General features: G+C 40.4%; 1 protein-coding gene across 1 annotated transcript in view; it reads left to right on the top strand.

Annotated features, from left to right (window-relative positions):
* The window catches only part of KIF1B (kinesin family member 1B), a 397,419-nt gene that overhangs the window by 265,569 nt on the left and 117,077 nt on the right, over positions 1-14,773 (top strand). Inside the window, 4 exon segments of the mRNA XM_053691490.1 lie at positions 10,628-10,724; positions 12,049-12,197; positions 12,642-12,820; positions 12,968-13,105. Coding sequence (XP_053547465.1) covers positions 10,628-10,724; positions 12,049-12,197; positions 12,642-12,820; positions 12,968-13,105 — 563 coding nt within the window.

The raw sequence follows: 14,773 nt of genomic DNA, 5'->3' as shown, positions 1-14,773 counted from the left end.
CTTCAAAGTGTTGTAAAACGTAATAATACCCACTCTCATGCAACAGACAAACCACACACACACACTCTTATTCAACAGACACACCACACACACACACACTCTTATTCAACAGACACACCACATACACACACTCTTATTCAACAGACACAAACACCACACACTCTTACAACAGACACAAACACCACACACATTTTGATATTACACACACACACTCTCATACAACACACACACAAGCCGCGACCCAGTAAACATTGTGTTGTGACCCAATAATGGGTCCCAACCCATGGTTTGAAGAACCCTGATCTAGATAGCAGCCAGCTCTTTTCATCTAGATGGCAGCCAGTTCTTGTCATCTAGATGGCAGACAGCTCTTGTCATCTCAATGGCAGCCAGCTCTTGTTATCTAGATGGCAGCCATCTAGTGATCTAAATGGCAGCCAGCTCTTGTCATCTCAATGGCAGCCAGCTCTTGTCATCTAGATGGCAGCCATCTTTTGTGCTCTTGATGGCAGTGTTAATTTCGTCGACTAAAACTAGACTAAAATGACTATAAAACGAAAGAAATTCTAATGACTAAAATACGACTAAAACTAAAATGGCATTTTAGTCAAAAGACTATGACTAAAACTAAATCAAAATTACATTTTAGTCAAAAGACTATGACTAAAACTAAATCAAAATTTGCTGACGAAAACATTTTATGAAAGTTGTTATAATCAATCCATATCCAATTACTGCTCTTTTGTAAAATTTACGAAACTTCATTTTATTCAATTTTAAATAAAATAAAGACATGTTATATACCACAACAGTTAAATCTGTTAAATCTGTATTGCATGTTCAAACCTTAATACTATAAATAAAAACAGCTTAATAAACCTTTACTCCAGGAGTATATAATAAGTTTGGAAGTTCTAGAGCAGTGCTAATATCGTTGCCGAAAATTTTTCGAATCTTTGAACAATCAAATGATTCTTCCTATAGAAATAAGCATAACCTATGCTGTGCCTGTGCTAGCTGCAGAAACTTTTTGTTGTGTTGTTACTTGATACTTGTTTTAATTATTAACAGAGAACTGTTAAAGTTTTTATATTGTTTAAATAATGCATTACACTTTAACTGCACCCCTTAGATTTTAGTAGACTAGTCGACTAAATCTACTGGAGATTTAGTCGACTAAAATCTACTGGAGATTCAGTCGACTAAAACTAGACTAAAACTAAAACAATTCAGATGACTAAAATACGACTAAAACTAAAATGGCATTTTAGTCAAAAGACTAAGACTAAATTGAAACTTGCCATCAAAATTAACACTGCTTGATGGAAGCCAGCTCTTGTGATCTAGATGGCAGCCAGCTCTTGTGGTTTAGATGACAGCCAGCTCTTGTCATCTAGATGGCAGCCAGCTCTTGTGATCTAGATGGGAGCCATATCTTGTTCTCTAGATGGCAGGCATCTCTTGTCATCTAGATGGCAGCCAGCTCTTGTGCTCTAGATGGCAGCCAGCTCTTGTCATCTAGATGGCCGCCAGCTCTTGTCATCTCAATGGCAGCCAGATTTTGTCATCTAGATGGCAGCCAGCTCTTGTCATCTAGATGGGAGTTATCTCTTGTTCTCTAGATGGCAGGCATCTTGTTTTATCTAGATGGCAGCCAGTTCTTGCCATCTAGATGGCAGCCCACTCTTGTGCTCTAGATGGCAGCCAGCTCTTGTCATCTAGTTGGCAGGCAGATTGTGTCATCTAGATGGCAGCCCACTCTTGTGCTCTAGATGGCAGCAAGTTCTTGTGCTCTAGATGGCAGCCAGCTCTTGTGATCTAGTTGGCAGCCTGATTTTGTCATATAGATGGCAGCCTGCTCTTGGGATCTATATGGCATCTAGCTCTTGTGATCCAGATGGCATCCAGCTCTTGTGATCCAGATGGCAGCCAGCTCTTGTTATCTAGATGACAGCCAACTCTTGTCATCTAGATGGCAGCCAGATTTTGTCATCTAGATGGCAGCCTGCTCTCGTGCTCTATATGGTATCCAGCTCTTGCAATCCAGATGGCAGCCAGCTCTTGTCATCTAGATGGCATCTAACTCTTTGTGATCTAGATGGCAGCCATCTATTGTGCTCTAGATAGCAGTCAGCTCTTGTGCACTATATGGCAGCCAGATTTTGTCATCTATATGGCAGCCAGCTCCTGTCATCTAGATGGCAGCCAGCTCTTGTCATCTAGATGGCAGCCAGCTCTTGTCATCTAGATGGCAGCCAGCTCTTGTCATCTAGATGGCAGCCAGCTCTTGTCATCTAGATGGCAGTCAAATTTAGTCATCAAAATGGCAGCCAGCTCTTGTCATCTAGAGGGCAGCCTTCTCATGTGAACTAGATGGTAGCCATCTCTTGTACTCTAGATGGCAGCCTGCTTTTGTCATCTAGATGGCTGCCAGCTCTTGTCATCAAGATGGCAGCAAACCTCTTGTCAACTAGATGGCATCTAACTCTTTGTAACCTAGATGGCAGCCAGCTCGTGTGAACTAGATGGCAGCCATCTCTTGTGCTCTAGATGGCAGCCAGATTTTGTCATCAAGCTGGCAGCCTGCTTTTGTGATCTATATGGCAGCCAGCTCTTGTCATCTAGATGGCAGCCAGCTCTTGTCATCTAGATAGCATCTAACTCTTTGTAATCTAGATGGCAGCCAGCTTGTGTGAACTAGATGGCAGCCATCTCTTGTGCTCTAGTTGGCAGCCAGATTTTGTCATCAAGATGGCAGCCTGCTTTTGTCATCTAGATGGCAGCCTGCTTTTGTCATCTAGATGGCATCTAACTCTTTGTGATCTAGATGGCAGCCATCTATTGTGATCTAGAGGGCAGCCATCTATTGTGCTCTAGATGGTAGCCATCTCTTGTACTCTAGATGGCAGCCTGCTTTTGTCATCTAGATGGCTGCCAGCTCTTGTCATCAAGATGGCAGCAAGCTCTTGTCATCTAGAAGGCATCTAACTCTTTGTAATCTAGATGGCAGCCAGCTCGTGTGAACTAGATGGCAGCCATCTCTTGTGCTCTAGATGGCAGCCAGATTTTGTCATCAAGCTGGCAGCCTGCTTTTGTGATCTATATGTCAGCCAGCTCTTGTCATCTAGATGGCAGCCAGCTCTTGTCATCTAGATAGCATCTAACTCTTTGTAATCTAGATGGCAGCCAGCTTGTGTGAACTAGATGGCAGCCATCTCTTGTGCTCTAGTTGGCAGCCAGATTTTGTCATCAAGATGGCAGCCAGATTTTGTCATCAAGATGGCAGCCTGCTTTTGTGATCTATATGGCAGCCAGCTCTTGTCATCTAGATGGCAGCCAGCTCTTGTCATCTAAATGGCAGCCAGATTTTGTCATCTAGATAGCAGCCAGGTCATGTGCTCTTGATGGCAGCCAGGTCTTGTGCTCTAGATGGCAGCCAGCTCTTGTCATCTAGATGGCAGCCCGCTCTTGTGAACTAAATGTCAGTCAGCTCTTGTGATCTAGCTGGCAGCCAGCTATTGGGATCTAGATTGCAGCCCGCTATTGGGATCTAGATGGCAGCCTGCTCTTGTGATCTAGGTTACATCTATCTTTTGTGATAAACATGGCAGCCCATTCTTGTCATCTAGATGGCAGCCTGCTCTTGTGATCTATAAGGCAGCAAGCTCTTGTGCTATAGATGGCAGCCAGATTTTGTCATCTAGATGGCATCCAGCTCTTGTCATCTAGATGGCAGCCAGCTCTTGTCATCTAGATGGCAGCCAGCTCTTGTCATCTAGATGGCAGCCAGCTCTTGTCATCTAGATGGCAGCCAGCTCTTGTTATCTAGATGGCAGCCAGCTCTTGTTATCTAGATGTAGTCAAATTTGGTCATCAAGATGGCAGCCAGCTCTTGTCATCTAGATGGCAGCCAGCTCTTGTCATCTAGATGGCAGCCAGCTCGTGTGAACTAGATGGCAGCCATCTCTTGTGCTCTAGATGGCAGCCATCTCTTGTGCTCTAGATGGCAGCCATCTATTGTGCTCTAGATGGCAGCCATCTCTTGTGCTCTAGATGGCAGCCTGCTTTTGTCATCTAGATGGCAGCCAGCTCTTGTCATCTAGATGGCAGCCAGCTCTTGTCATCTAGATGGCAGCCAGCTCTTGTCATCTAGATGGCAGCCAGCTCTTGTCATCTAGATGGCAGCCAGCTCTTGTCATCTAGATGGCAGCCAGCTCTTGTCATCTAGATGGCAGCCATCTCTTGTGCTCTAGATGGCAGCCAGATTTTGTCATCAAGCTGGCAGCCTGCTTTTGTGATCTATATGGCAGCCAGCTCTTGTCATCTAGATGGCAGCCAGCTCTTGTCATCTAGATAGCATCTAACTCTTTGTAATCTAGATGGCAGCCAGCTTGTGTGAACTAGATGGCAGCCATCTCTTGTGCTCTAGTTGGCAGCCAGATTTTGTTATCAAGATGGCAGCCTGCTTTTGTCATCTAGATGGCAGCCTGCTTTTGTCATCTAGATGGCATCTAACTCTTTGTGATCTAGATGGCAGCCATCTATTGTGATCTAGAGGGCAGCCATCTATTGTGCTCTAGATGGTAGCCATCTCTTGTACTCTAGATGGCAGCCTGCTTTTGTCATCTAGATGGCTGCCAGCTCTTGTCATCAAGATGGCAGCAAGCTCTTGTCATCTAGAAGGCATCTAACTCTTTGTAATCTAGATGGCAGCCAGCTCGTGTGAACTAGATGGCAGCCATCTCTTGTGCTCTAGATGGCAGCCAGATTTTGTCATCAAGCTGGCAGCCTGCTTTTGTGATCTATATGGCAGCCAGCTCTTGTCATCTAGATGGCAGCCAGCTCTTGTCATCTAGATAGCATCTAACTCTTTGTAATCTAGATGGCAGCCAGCTTGTGTGAACTAGATGGCAGCCATCTCTTGTGCTCTAGTTGGCAGCCAGATTTTGTCATCAAGATGGCAGCCAGATTTTGTCATCAAGATGGCAGCCTGCTTTTGTGATCTATATGGCAGCCAGCTCTTGTCATCTAGATGGCAGCCAGCTCTTGTCATCTAAATGGCAGCCAGATTTTGTCATCTAGATAGCAGCCAGGTCTTGTGCTCTTGATGGCAGCCAGGTCTTGTGCTCTAGATGGCAGCCAGCTCTTGTCATCTAGATGGCAGCCCGCTCTTGTGAACTAAATGTCAGTCAGCTCTTGTGATCTAGCTGGCAGCCAGCTATTGGGATCTAGATTGCAGCCCGCTATTGGGATCTAGATGGCAGCCTGCTCTTGTGATCTAGGTTACATCTATATTTTGTGATAAACATGGCAGCCCATTCTTGTCATCTAGATGGCAGCCTGCTCTTGTGATCTATAAGGCAGCAAGCTCTTGTGCTATAGATGGCAGCCAGATTTTGTCATCTAGATGGCATCCAGCTCTTGTCATCTAGATGGCAGCCAGCTCTTGTCATCTAGATGGCAGCCAGCTCTTGTCATCTAGATGGCAGCCAGCTCTTGTCATCTAGATGGCAGCCAGCTCTTGTCATCTAGATGGCAGCCAGCTCTTGTTATCTAGATGTAGTCAAATTTGGTCATCAAGATGGCAGCCAGCTCTTGTCATCTAGATGGCAGCCAGCTCGTGTGAACTAGATGGCAGCCATCTCTTGTGCTCTAGATGGCAGCCATCTCTTGTGCTCTAGATGGCAGCCATCTCTTGTGCTCTAGATGGCAGCCATCTCTTGTGCTCTAGATGGCAGCCTGCTTTTGTCATCTAGATGGCAGCCAGCTCTTGTCATCTAGATGGTAGCCAGCTCTTGTCATCTAGATGGCAGCCAGCTCTTGTCATCTAGATGGCAGCCAGCTCTTGTCATCTAGATGGCAGCCAGCTCTTGTCATCTAGATGGCAGCCAGCTCTTGTCATCTAGATGGCAGCCAGCTCTTGTCATCTAGATGGCAGCCAGCTCTTGTCATCTAGATGGCATCTAACTCTTTGTAATCTAGATGGCAGCCAGCTCGTGTGAACTAGATGGCAGCCATCTCTTGTGCTCTAGATGTCAGCCAGATTTTGTCATCAAGATGGCAGCCTGCTTTTGTGATCTATAAGTATGCTTTTCAACAAAGGATAACCAAGTACAAAGTAAATTATAAAATTGAAGTACATTGGAAAGTTGTTTACAATTGTATGGTCTATCTGAACCATTACATTTCAATTTTAAATTTACTGTCCCTTTAATCCCACTGTTCCCCTGCAATTCTATGTACACAAAATCAGTCCCTTACTAAAGTTTCAAGAAGCTCGCCGAATAGAAGAGTATTTGGAGTGGAATAGATCTGCAAAAGGACCTTAAGTGTGAGTAGGGAGGGGCACGCATTAAAAATTAAAGTGAAACCTATGGTGGTATTGTTTTAGTTACATTAAACTATTTAAATTGTTATTAAATGGACAGTAAACACAGATAAACCCTTTATTACCCATTCCCCAGTTTTGCGTAACCAACACAGTTATAATAATATACTTTTTACCTCTGTAATTACCTTGTATCTATGCCTCTGCAGATTGCCCCTTTATTTCAGTTATTTTGACAGACTTGCATTTTTAGCCAATCAGTGCTGACTCCTAGGAGCTTCACGTGCCTGAGCTCAATGTTATCTATATGTAACACATGAACTAACGCCCTCTAGTGGTGAAAAACTGTCAAAATGCTTTCAGATTAGAGGCGGCCTTCAAGGTCTAAAAAATGAGCATATGAACCTCCTAGGTTTAGCTTTCAACTAAGAATACCAAGAGAACAAACCAAAAATGGTAACAAAAGTAAATTGGAAAGTTGTTTAAAATGACATGCCCTATTTAAATCATGAAAGTTTTTTTTTTTACTTGACTGTCCCTTTAAGTTAATGATTTTTCTCCTTCCAATAAAGTACAATTAAAATATTTATCAAATTATCTATGTAATTCTAATAGGGCATAGATTACGAGTGGCGCACTATGCAATATTCATATTTAATAAAGTGTTTAACTGTGTATTTACTGTAACTATTTTACATTCTAATGTTCTGCACATAATAGAATATGTTCTATGTATTTATAAATAGATATTCATATATATGTATATATCTATACCTATATATAATCATGTATAGATATATATTGTATCAACATACCATCATATATATAGAAATATGTATTTATGAATAAAAAGAACATATTCTGCTATGTGAAAGGTTAACGAACTTGAGAATATGCGATCATGTTTGTGCGCGAGTGGTGTGTTAGGTTGTTTTCCATTTTTTTTTGCTCCATTGATTTCTATGGGGGAATACTTAAACGCACGTGCGATATCCTAACTTCGGCTTTTTGTGCGCATCGGTTAGTGTGCGAGCAAAAATGTTTTACTTTTAACTTGTAATATGAGCGTTACCCGACGCACAAAAAGGTTACTTCTAGCAGAGTTAGTGTGCGAGTGTACAGCTCCACTTGTAATCTGGCCTGAAAAATAATCGGAAAAGTTATTATTCTAAAAATAAGAGCTTTTATGTAGAAAATCATGATTTAAATAGTCCTACTGACTAGTGATTTAAATTTGTGCTTTAAATCGATCTGATTTAAAGAAATCCACCCTGCTCAGAATTTGATCTGTGACCACCCTTTATACAACTATAAGAAGGGAAAGGTCAGCATTTTAATACTGTGTAATGTCACATTATTATCTTTTGTCTACTTTAGTTCTCAGAAGTTTCCCCTACGCTACTTTGTTTTGCAATTGATAGAAGTCAGGAGAACTATGATTTAGGAAAAGGGCAGAAAATGTGTTCTCCAAGTTAACATTGTGTGAAAGCATAACTAGAGTATAAGAATGCTTCAGGTCATCATTAAAATGATATTTTCATCCTATTTATGCATGAATTACATTACAAATGTTTTCCTGGTACTTGCAAATGTAAATTCATCACTTTTGACTGCTTAGAGGAAACCAAGAGAAAAAGCGCACTGGAACATCATAAAGTAGTCCACACGAGAAGTAAAACATCTAAAAAATTGTTTCACAGTAAAAACAAGTTAAAAAATTCAGCAGACAGTAAAATCAAACATGGTCAGGCAGACAGACACACCTGCAGACGCGTTTCATGCACATGCGCACTTGGTCACTGCAGTGACCAAGTGCACTTGTGCACGAAACGCGTCTGCAGGTGTGTCTGTCTACCTGACCATGTTTGATTTTACTGTGTGCTGATTTTTTTTTATGTTTTACTTCTCGTGTGGACTACCCTATGATGTTCCAGTGCGATTTTTCTCTTGGTTTCCTCTGATCGTTTTGGTGTGTGAAGTGGACACGCTTTTAGCAGCATTGATATTGTGTTTTCTACACGCCCACTCTCCAGTGTGCCGGGAAAAATAAATTACTACAGATTTATCTACTTCGTTATCCTAAGGATGGTGAGATCTATATGCGCTTGTACTCAGTGACTCTTCTGTTTGATATACTTTTGACTGCTTAACCTAATGTCACGTGGAGTCAAAAGTCCGTGGGAATCTCTAGTTATCTGAAGTCTTCATACTCTTTTACAGCTTGTACAGTTTTCTGTTTTCTCCCAGATCAAGAACAGAGTTAACCCTCTTTGTACAGATTTCCATATTACACTCATCAGGTCTACCTGCAGCAGATGATTCATTCAGTAGAAGGCTTGTGCCTCGTGAGAGCCTCCCTTCTAATTATGCAAAATGTGACTGTAACAATCTGGTGATCAAATTAAAGAGTGACAACATTTGCCTACAAATATTATCAGGAAGCTCCAGTGAAACCATTTAGTGGATCCTGCCTTTATTTTTCCCTTTCATAATATGAGTGTAACTTAGTGCAGAGTAGCTCAGACAACTTCCATATGATATACAAGTTTATGTCCCTTTTTATCATTTACAGGATTTCTGTAGCAAATAAGCAGCATTAGTCCCTTCCTGGAGAGAGATGTGTGCCTCCAGCGTGTAGGTAGACGAGGGTGCAGGACTTCTTGCATGACAATATCCTGCTGTTCCAGAATTTCAATTGCATTTTGCTGCTTAGGTAGGACAGGGCACATTTTATTCTTGCTGTCAGTTCCTGTATTACTGTCTTTGTTGATTCTCTCCTACATTATTACTAGCTATTAATGACTGTCTTGGGGTTACTATTTTTCTTCTTCTTCTTCTTCTTCCTCTTCCCACACTAGGAAGCAGAGGACAGTTTCCAGGGACCTCAGAGCAGGAGGCAATTCTATCAGTTGTAAATCATTTACATTACATGTTAAAGCCACATTTTCTGTAGCAATAAAATATAGGATTTTGATATTATTTATTTGGAGGTGTAGTGTCCTAAATGATGTTACCTGTAGCCATCAGGGTATTCATGGGGAATGTTCTCCGCTCTCATGGCAAATACTACAATACAGGAACCTTTTTTTCAGTTCATTAGAATTTCGTCTCATTTATCCCTTTCCTGACAAGTCTTCATTACACGTTGTAAGCTTAACACCTGTGTTAACAACACTTTTCTACAGCCTAGAGTCAGGGGCCACAGTGAGAGCACTCTTTTCCTTTATGCAGAACATGCTTCATAACCATATAATAAAGCTTCTTGCTCTCACTCTTCTCCTCTGCCTCTCCTAGTTTGTGTCACAGGAAAACCCAGTCAGCTGAAACTTGAGAAATCCTTTATTCTATTCTCCTGTCCCCAATGAGAGCTTACCACGTACACTTATTTAAGCATACGTGTTGCCATATTTCTTAATGCATAATTGTTCATGGGAATTGTCTAGCTTTTCTCAGGGAGGAATCATGTACACAGGGCCAAGCATTCAATATGTTCCCACTCACATAATCTAATATCTAAAAAGTTTAAATATAGGACCTTTCTGGATGCTTAACATTCACAGACAAATTAAATTCTTCCAGTTCTCACTCAAGATTAGGTAGCCAAAGAAACAATACAAGTTTTTTTTTGCTTTATTTCTTACTAATCAGGCCAAAAAAAAATAATACTTGGGACAGTTGAAACTATAGAGCCTTTAAAAGTTTCAAACTTATTTCTAGGCCAGGTGAAAATGGGAAAAAGTTTATCATGTCCCATCTTTTGTTTCTGATCACACTAGTAAGTACTGCACTCATTCTCCTCAAAGATTCTATTAGCCTGGAAAGTTTGTACCCAATCATGTAATATGTAGTTGAGCTCCTCATTTAAAGAACCTATGAGTAGAAAAGCAGAAGCAGTATTAAGAGAGATCCATCAAGTTGTAACATTGGTTTATAAACCATAAATTAACAAATGCTTGGGCTGTGCATGACACTGTCCCTGAGGATTATTAAATTATACTATCAGATATGAGTAAACTAGAGTGTCAGTTCTGGCATTCTAGGCTTTATCAGGCAGTATAATCAGTTTACACAAGAGGTGTTTGGTTTAGTGGTTTAACTGATCATTTTTGGTGTAGGAGAAAATGACTGTTGTTAACAATGTTTTATGCAGTCCCTCTCCATGGTCTGTGTTACATCTTCAACTTTGTTACGGCCTCTCTCCTGCACTGCTGCCACCTCTGTATCCCCCCCCCCCCCCACAAACCACCATCTCCAAAGTCTTTTCTGTCTCTTCTACACATCCTTTCTCTCCATCCGCAGGATTATGAGAGTAAATTGCAGGCCCTGCAGAAACAAGTGGAAACTCGTTCTTTGACGGCAGAAACCACTGAAGAAGAGGAGGAGGAGGAAGAGGAAGGTGAGAATATATCTTTCAGGAACATTTGAGTGCAGAAAGTTCCATGAGAGTTTATAGACGCACATTCACTATAAGCTCTGTAAATATTTGTATCTTTATTTTAGGAGCAATAGCAATTAGGATTGATTGATATTAGTGATTGCTATAGTTTATTCTAGCTGAAAATATTTATCACTTCTTCTGAATTACAGACCTCCCCCCCCATTCTAGCATAAGACAGCTTTGTAAATGAGGCTCACTAAACTTAGAAATACATTGTACTTAGACAAGCAGAGGATAAGAGTTCATTATATTTAAAGCAGCTGCAGGAACACCCTTTCAAATGGGCTTGTCTCTCACAACCCCCACTAGGAGGTTGATTTTTGCTGCTTTTTTTTTTTTTTTACATACAGTAGATTTTCTGTAACTAATACTGTAGTATTTAAATTTTCAGTATAGGGGGCGATTGCAACAAGCAAAAACAGCTATTTCACATGATAAAATAAAGGTAAATGAGCTATTTTGAAACAATTTAATGCACTCCAGCAGGTAAAAATTAATTATTGTGAACACATTAAAGGGGAGAAAGTTTACAGTACAGTGCCCTATTAGAACCAGGTGGGAGGCGGTCTTCACACCATTTTATTTATTTTCATATTTTACTTATACAATAAAGTATAGATAGAGATATAACAAAGTTTGAAGTTACATTTTGGAAGTATACTTTTTAAAGGTATATACATGCCTGACATTAGGAATCCTATCTACAGGCAATTAATAACATGTATACAGGTATATTAACTATGTCATAACTTGCATCATCCCAGCTTCTAAGGCTTTATTTATTTCTTCATTTTACCAGTCCTGACTTATGGGTTAATAATTTCCTGATTATATGGATATGAGGAACTTAATATCATCTCAGCCCAGTGTTATATCAGAAATATTAGTTCAGTTTGCTTTTTGATAGATTTAGTAATATTCAGAGGGTTAGATTGTCACCATTATCTCAACCATATATATATAAACATTTTACGCATAAAAGTGTTTGAATCTGAATAAAAACATAATCCATAGTCATAAATTAGCTCTTCTGTGAAGAATATGGGTGACCACTTTGTGCGCTGCGGAAACTGTTGGCGCTCTACAAATACCTGATAATAAATAAATAATAAGGACCTTAAATCCAGCTGAGTTTGTGTAACTATGAACCTCAGATAACAAGAATGGTCAACAAGGGTGTCATAGCTAGAATTAAACAGAAAAAAATGTAATCTAGATACATAAAGGTGTTGTTCTGTATAAGGTTGTATATTTCCTAAGCCGGTTAGTCCTGTACTTGCAGTTCCGTGGACCCAGCATGAGTTTGAGCTGGCACAGTGGGCATTTAAGAAATGGAAACATCATCAGTTCACATCATTAAGGGACCTTCTGTGGGGCAATGCAGTTTACCTAAAGGAAGCAAATGCTGTCAGTGTTGAACTGAAGAAGAAGGTGGGAATTTATGTTGTTTTTTTCATATATTGGAAAGACAAAGTATAAATGATGAACTCAAATAGATTGTTACATATAACATTGTTTTTGTGTATGAGAGGTTTATTTAGAAGAGGAATTTAAATGGATAGACAGATGAACTTTAATGGGAGCATGCACATGAGTTTATGGATGCCATAATATAGGTGCAACAAGAATTTAAACATTTGAATAGGGTGAGATTGACGTAAAAGTTGAAGCTTTTTTTTGTGGTTGGGTTAGGTTTAAGTTTAACAGAATTTAGATGGCTTGTGAAAAGCCACAGTGCAAGTACTTGGGCAAGTAAGAATCAATCAAACCAAATAATCTGGAAGAATTTGGCTCAAATATAATTGCTGTGTGTCATCGATGAATCCCAACCTTTACATTTTGCTTATCATATTCTTCTCCTGTGTTCACATTCAGGTCCAGTTCCAGTTTGTGTTACTGACGGACACTCTGTACTCCCCATTGCCCCCTGAGCTTCTACCCCCTGAGGCAGAGAAACTACCAGAAGATGAGCCTTTTCCCCGAACAGTTGTTGCTGTTGAGGTGCAGGACCTGAAAAATGGAGCCACGCACTACTGGTCAATTGAAAAACTCAGGCATGTGTCTGCTGTCTGGTATTGCTTCCAGCACTAATCTCTCACCCATAGTGCCTCAGTAGCCCTTTTGTCACTTTAGACCTGTCTATAGTATTCCTTGTATCAGTCTTTCCCCATAAACGTTCACATCCTTGTCTCTGTTCCTAGGCTGCGTCTGGAGCAGATGCGAGAGATGTACGACAGAGCTGGAGAAATGGCGTCTAATGTACAAGATGATAGTGACAGTGCTGTTACTGGCAATGACCCATTTTATGATCGCTTCCATTGGTTCAAGCTAGTAGGAAGGTACGTTTTTATCCCTAACTTTTCTTTTCTCACTTGCGAAAAAGAATTACCATAGCAACCTACACATGCACATGTGGTCTTAACATAAGCTTTAATTAAAAACAATTAAATAATGAGCTCTGACTTGTGACACAGTCTTCATTAACAGTTTGAGTCTTCAGTTCAGTTTCTGCTTTTTTTAAAGGATTTTCTAAGAGCTCTTTAAATTCTGTATTAAACAGTTTTGTTCTTCCAGCATTTGTATATTGGATACTAATTAAATCAATCCATTAACCACTCAAGCAGTTTCCTTCTGTTTCAGATTAGGGAATGAAGTAGATGATGACAAACCACCAGGAAATAAATTTATGTTTTTGGGTTAACTAATAGTGTTTTGATCATGACTAGTGGGATTGGATTAAAGGTAATTTTAAGTAATAGTGAACATAGGCTGGATTAGAGGTAATTTATCAGTAATACTGAACATAGGCTGGATTAGAGGTTATTTATAAGTAATAGTGAACAAAGGCTGGATTAAAGGTTATTTATAAGTAATAGTGAACAAAGCCTGGATTAAAGGTTATTTATAAGTAATAGTGAACAAAGGCTGGATTAGAGGTTATTTATCAGTAATACTGAACATAGGCTGGATTAGAGGTAATTTCTCCAACATTGGTGTGTCCGGTCCACGGCGTCATCCATTACTTGTGGGAATATTCTCTTCCCTAACAGGAAATGGCAAAGAGCACAGCAAAAGCTGTCCATATAGCCCCTCCTCAGGCTCCGCCCCCCAGTCATTCTCTTTGCCGCTCTGAACAAGTAGCATCTCCACGGGGATGGTGAAGAGTTTGTGGTGTTTAGTTGTAGTTTTTATTTCTTCTATCAAGAGTTTGTTATTTTAAAATAGTGCTGGCTTGTACTATTTACTCTACAACAGAAAAGTGATGAAGATTTCTGTTTAAGAGGGCTATGATTTTAGCACAAGTAACTAAAATCCATGTTACCACGCAGGACTGTTGAAACCAGAGAACTTCAGTTGGGGGTAACAGTTTGCAGACTCATCTGCTTCAGGTATGACTAGTCTCCTTCTAACAACACAGGCTAATGCTAGATGACAGTCATTTTTCCCCTCAGGGACAGCTCTGTTACATTTCATAATGTTGCCCAAGATGATTCATCTAATGAAGGTAGTGGGGATAGTTCTACATCCTCTCCTTCTGTGTCTACACCAGCTTTGCCCGCGCAGGCGACACCTAGCGCACCAGTACTTATTTCTATGCAACAATTAACAGCAGTAGTGGATAATTCTATAGCAAATCTTTTATCCAAACTGCCAGCATTTCAGAGAAAGCGTGATTGTTCAGTTTTAAATACAGATAAAAAGGATGAACAATTAGACGCTGACGATGCCTTATCTATTTTACCCTCACATCAATCGGAATTGGCTGTGAGGGAGGGGCTGCCTGAGGGAGAAATTTCTGACTCAGGAAAAATTTCTCAACAGGCAGAACCTGATATAGTAGCATTTAAGTTTAAGCTAGAACATCTCCGCGCCTTGCTTAAGGAGTTATTAGCTACTCTGGATGACTGTGATTCTATGGTAGTACCAGAGAAGTTGTGCAAATTGGACAAATTCTTAGAGGTCCCAGTGCACGATGACGCCTTTCCAATACCCAAGAGGGTAGCGGA

This window comes from Bombina bombina, chromosome 8 (genome assembly GCF_027579735.1).
Source record: "Bombina bombina isolate aBomBom1 chromosome 8, aBomBom1.pri, whole genome shotgun sequence".
In the NCBI taxonomy this organism is placed as follows: domain Eukaryota; kingdom Metazoa; phylum Chordata; class Amphibia; order Anura; family Bombinatoridae; genus Bombina; species Bombina bombina.
The sequence above is the reverse complement of the archived record's forward strand: the minus strand, read 5'-3'. Positions and strand labels throughout refer to the sequence as shown.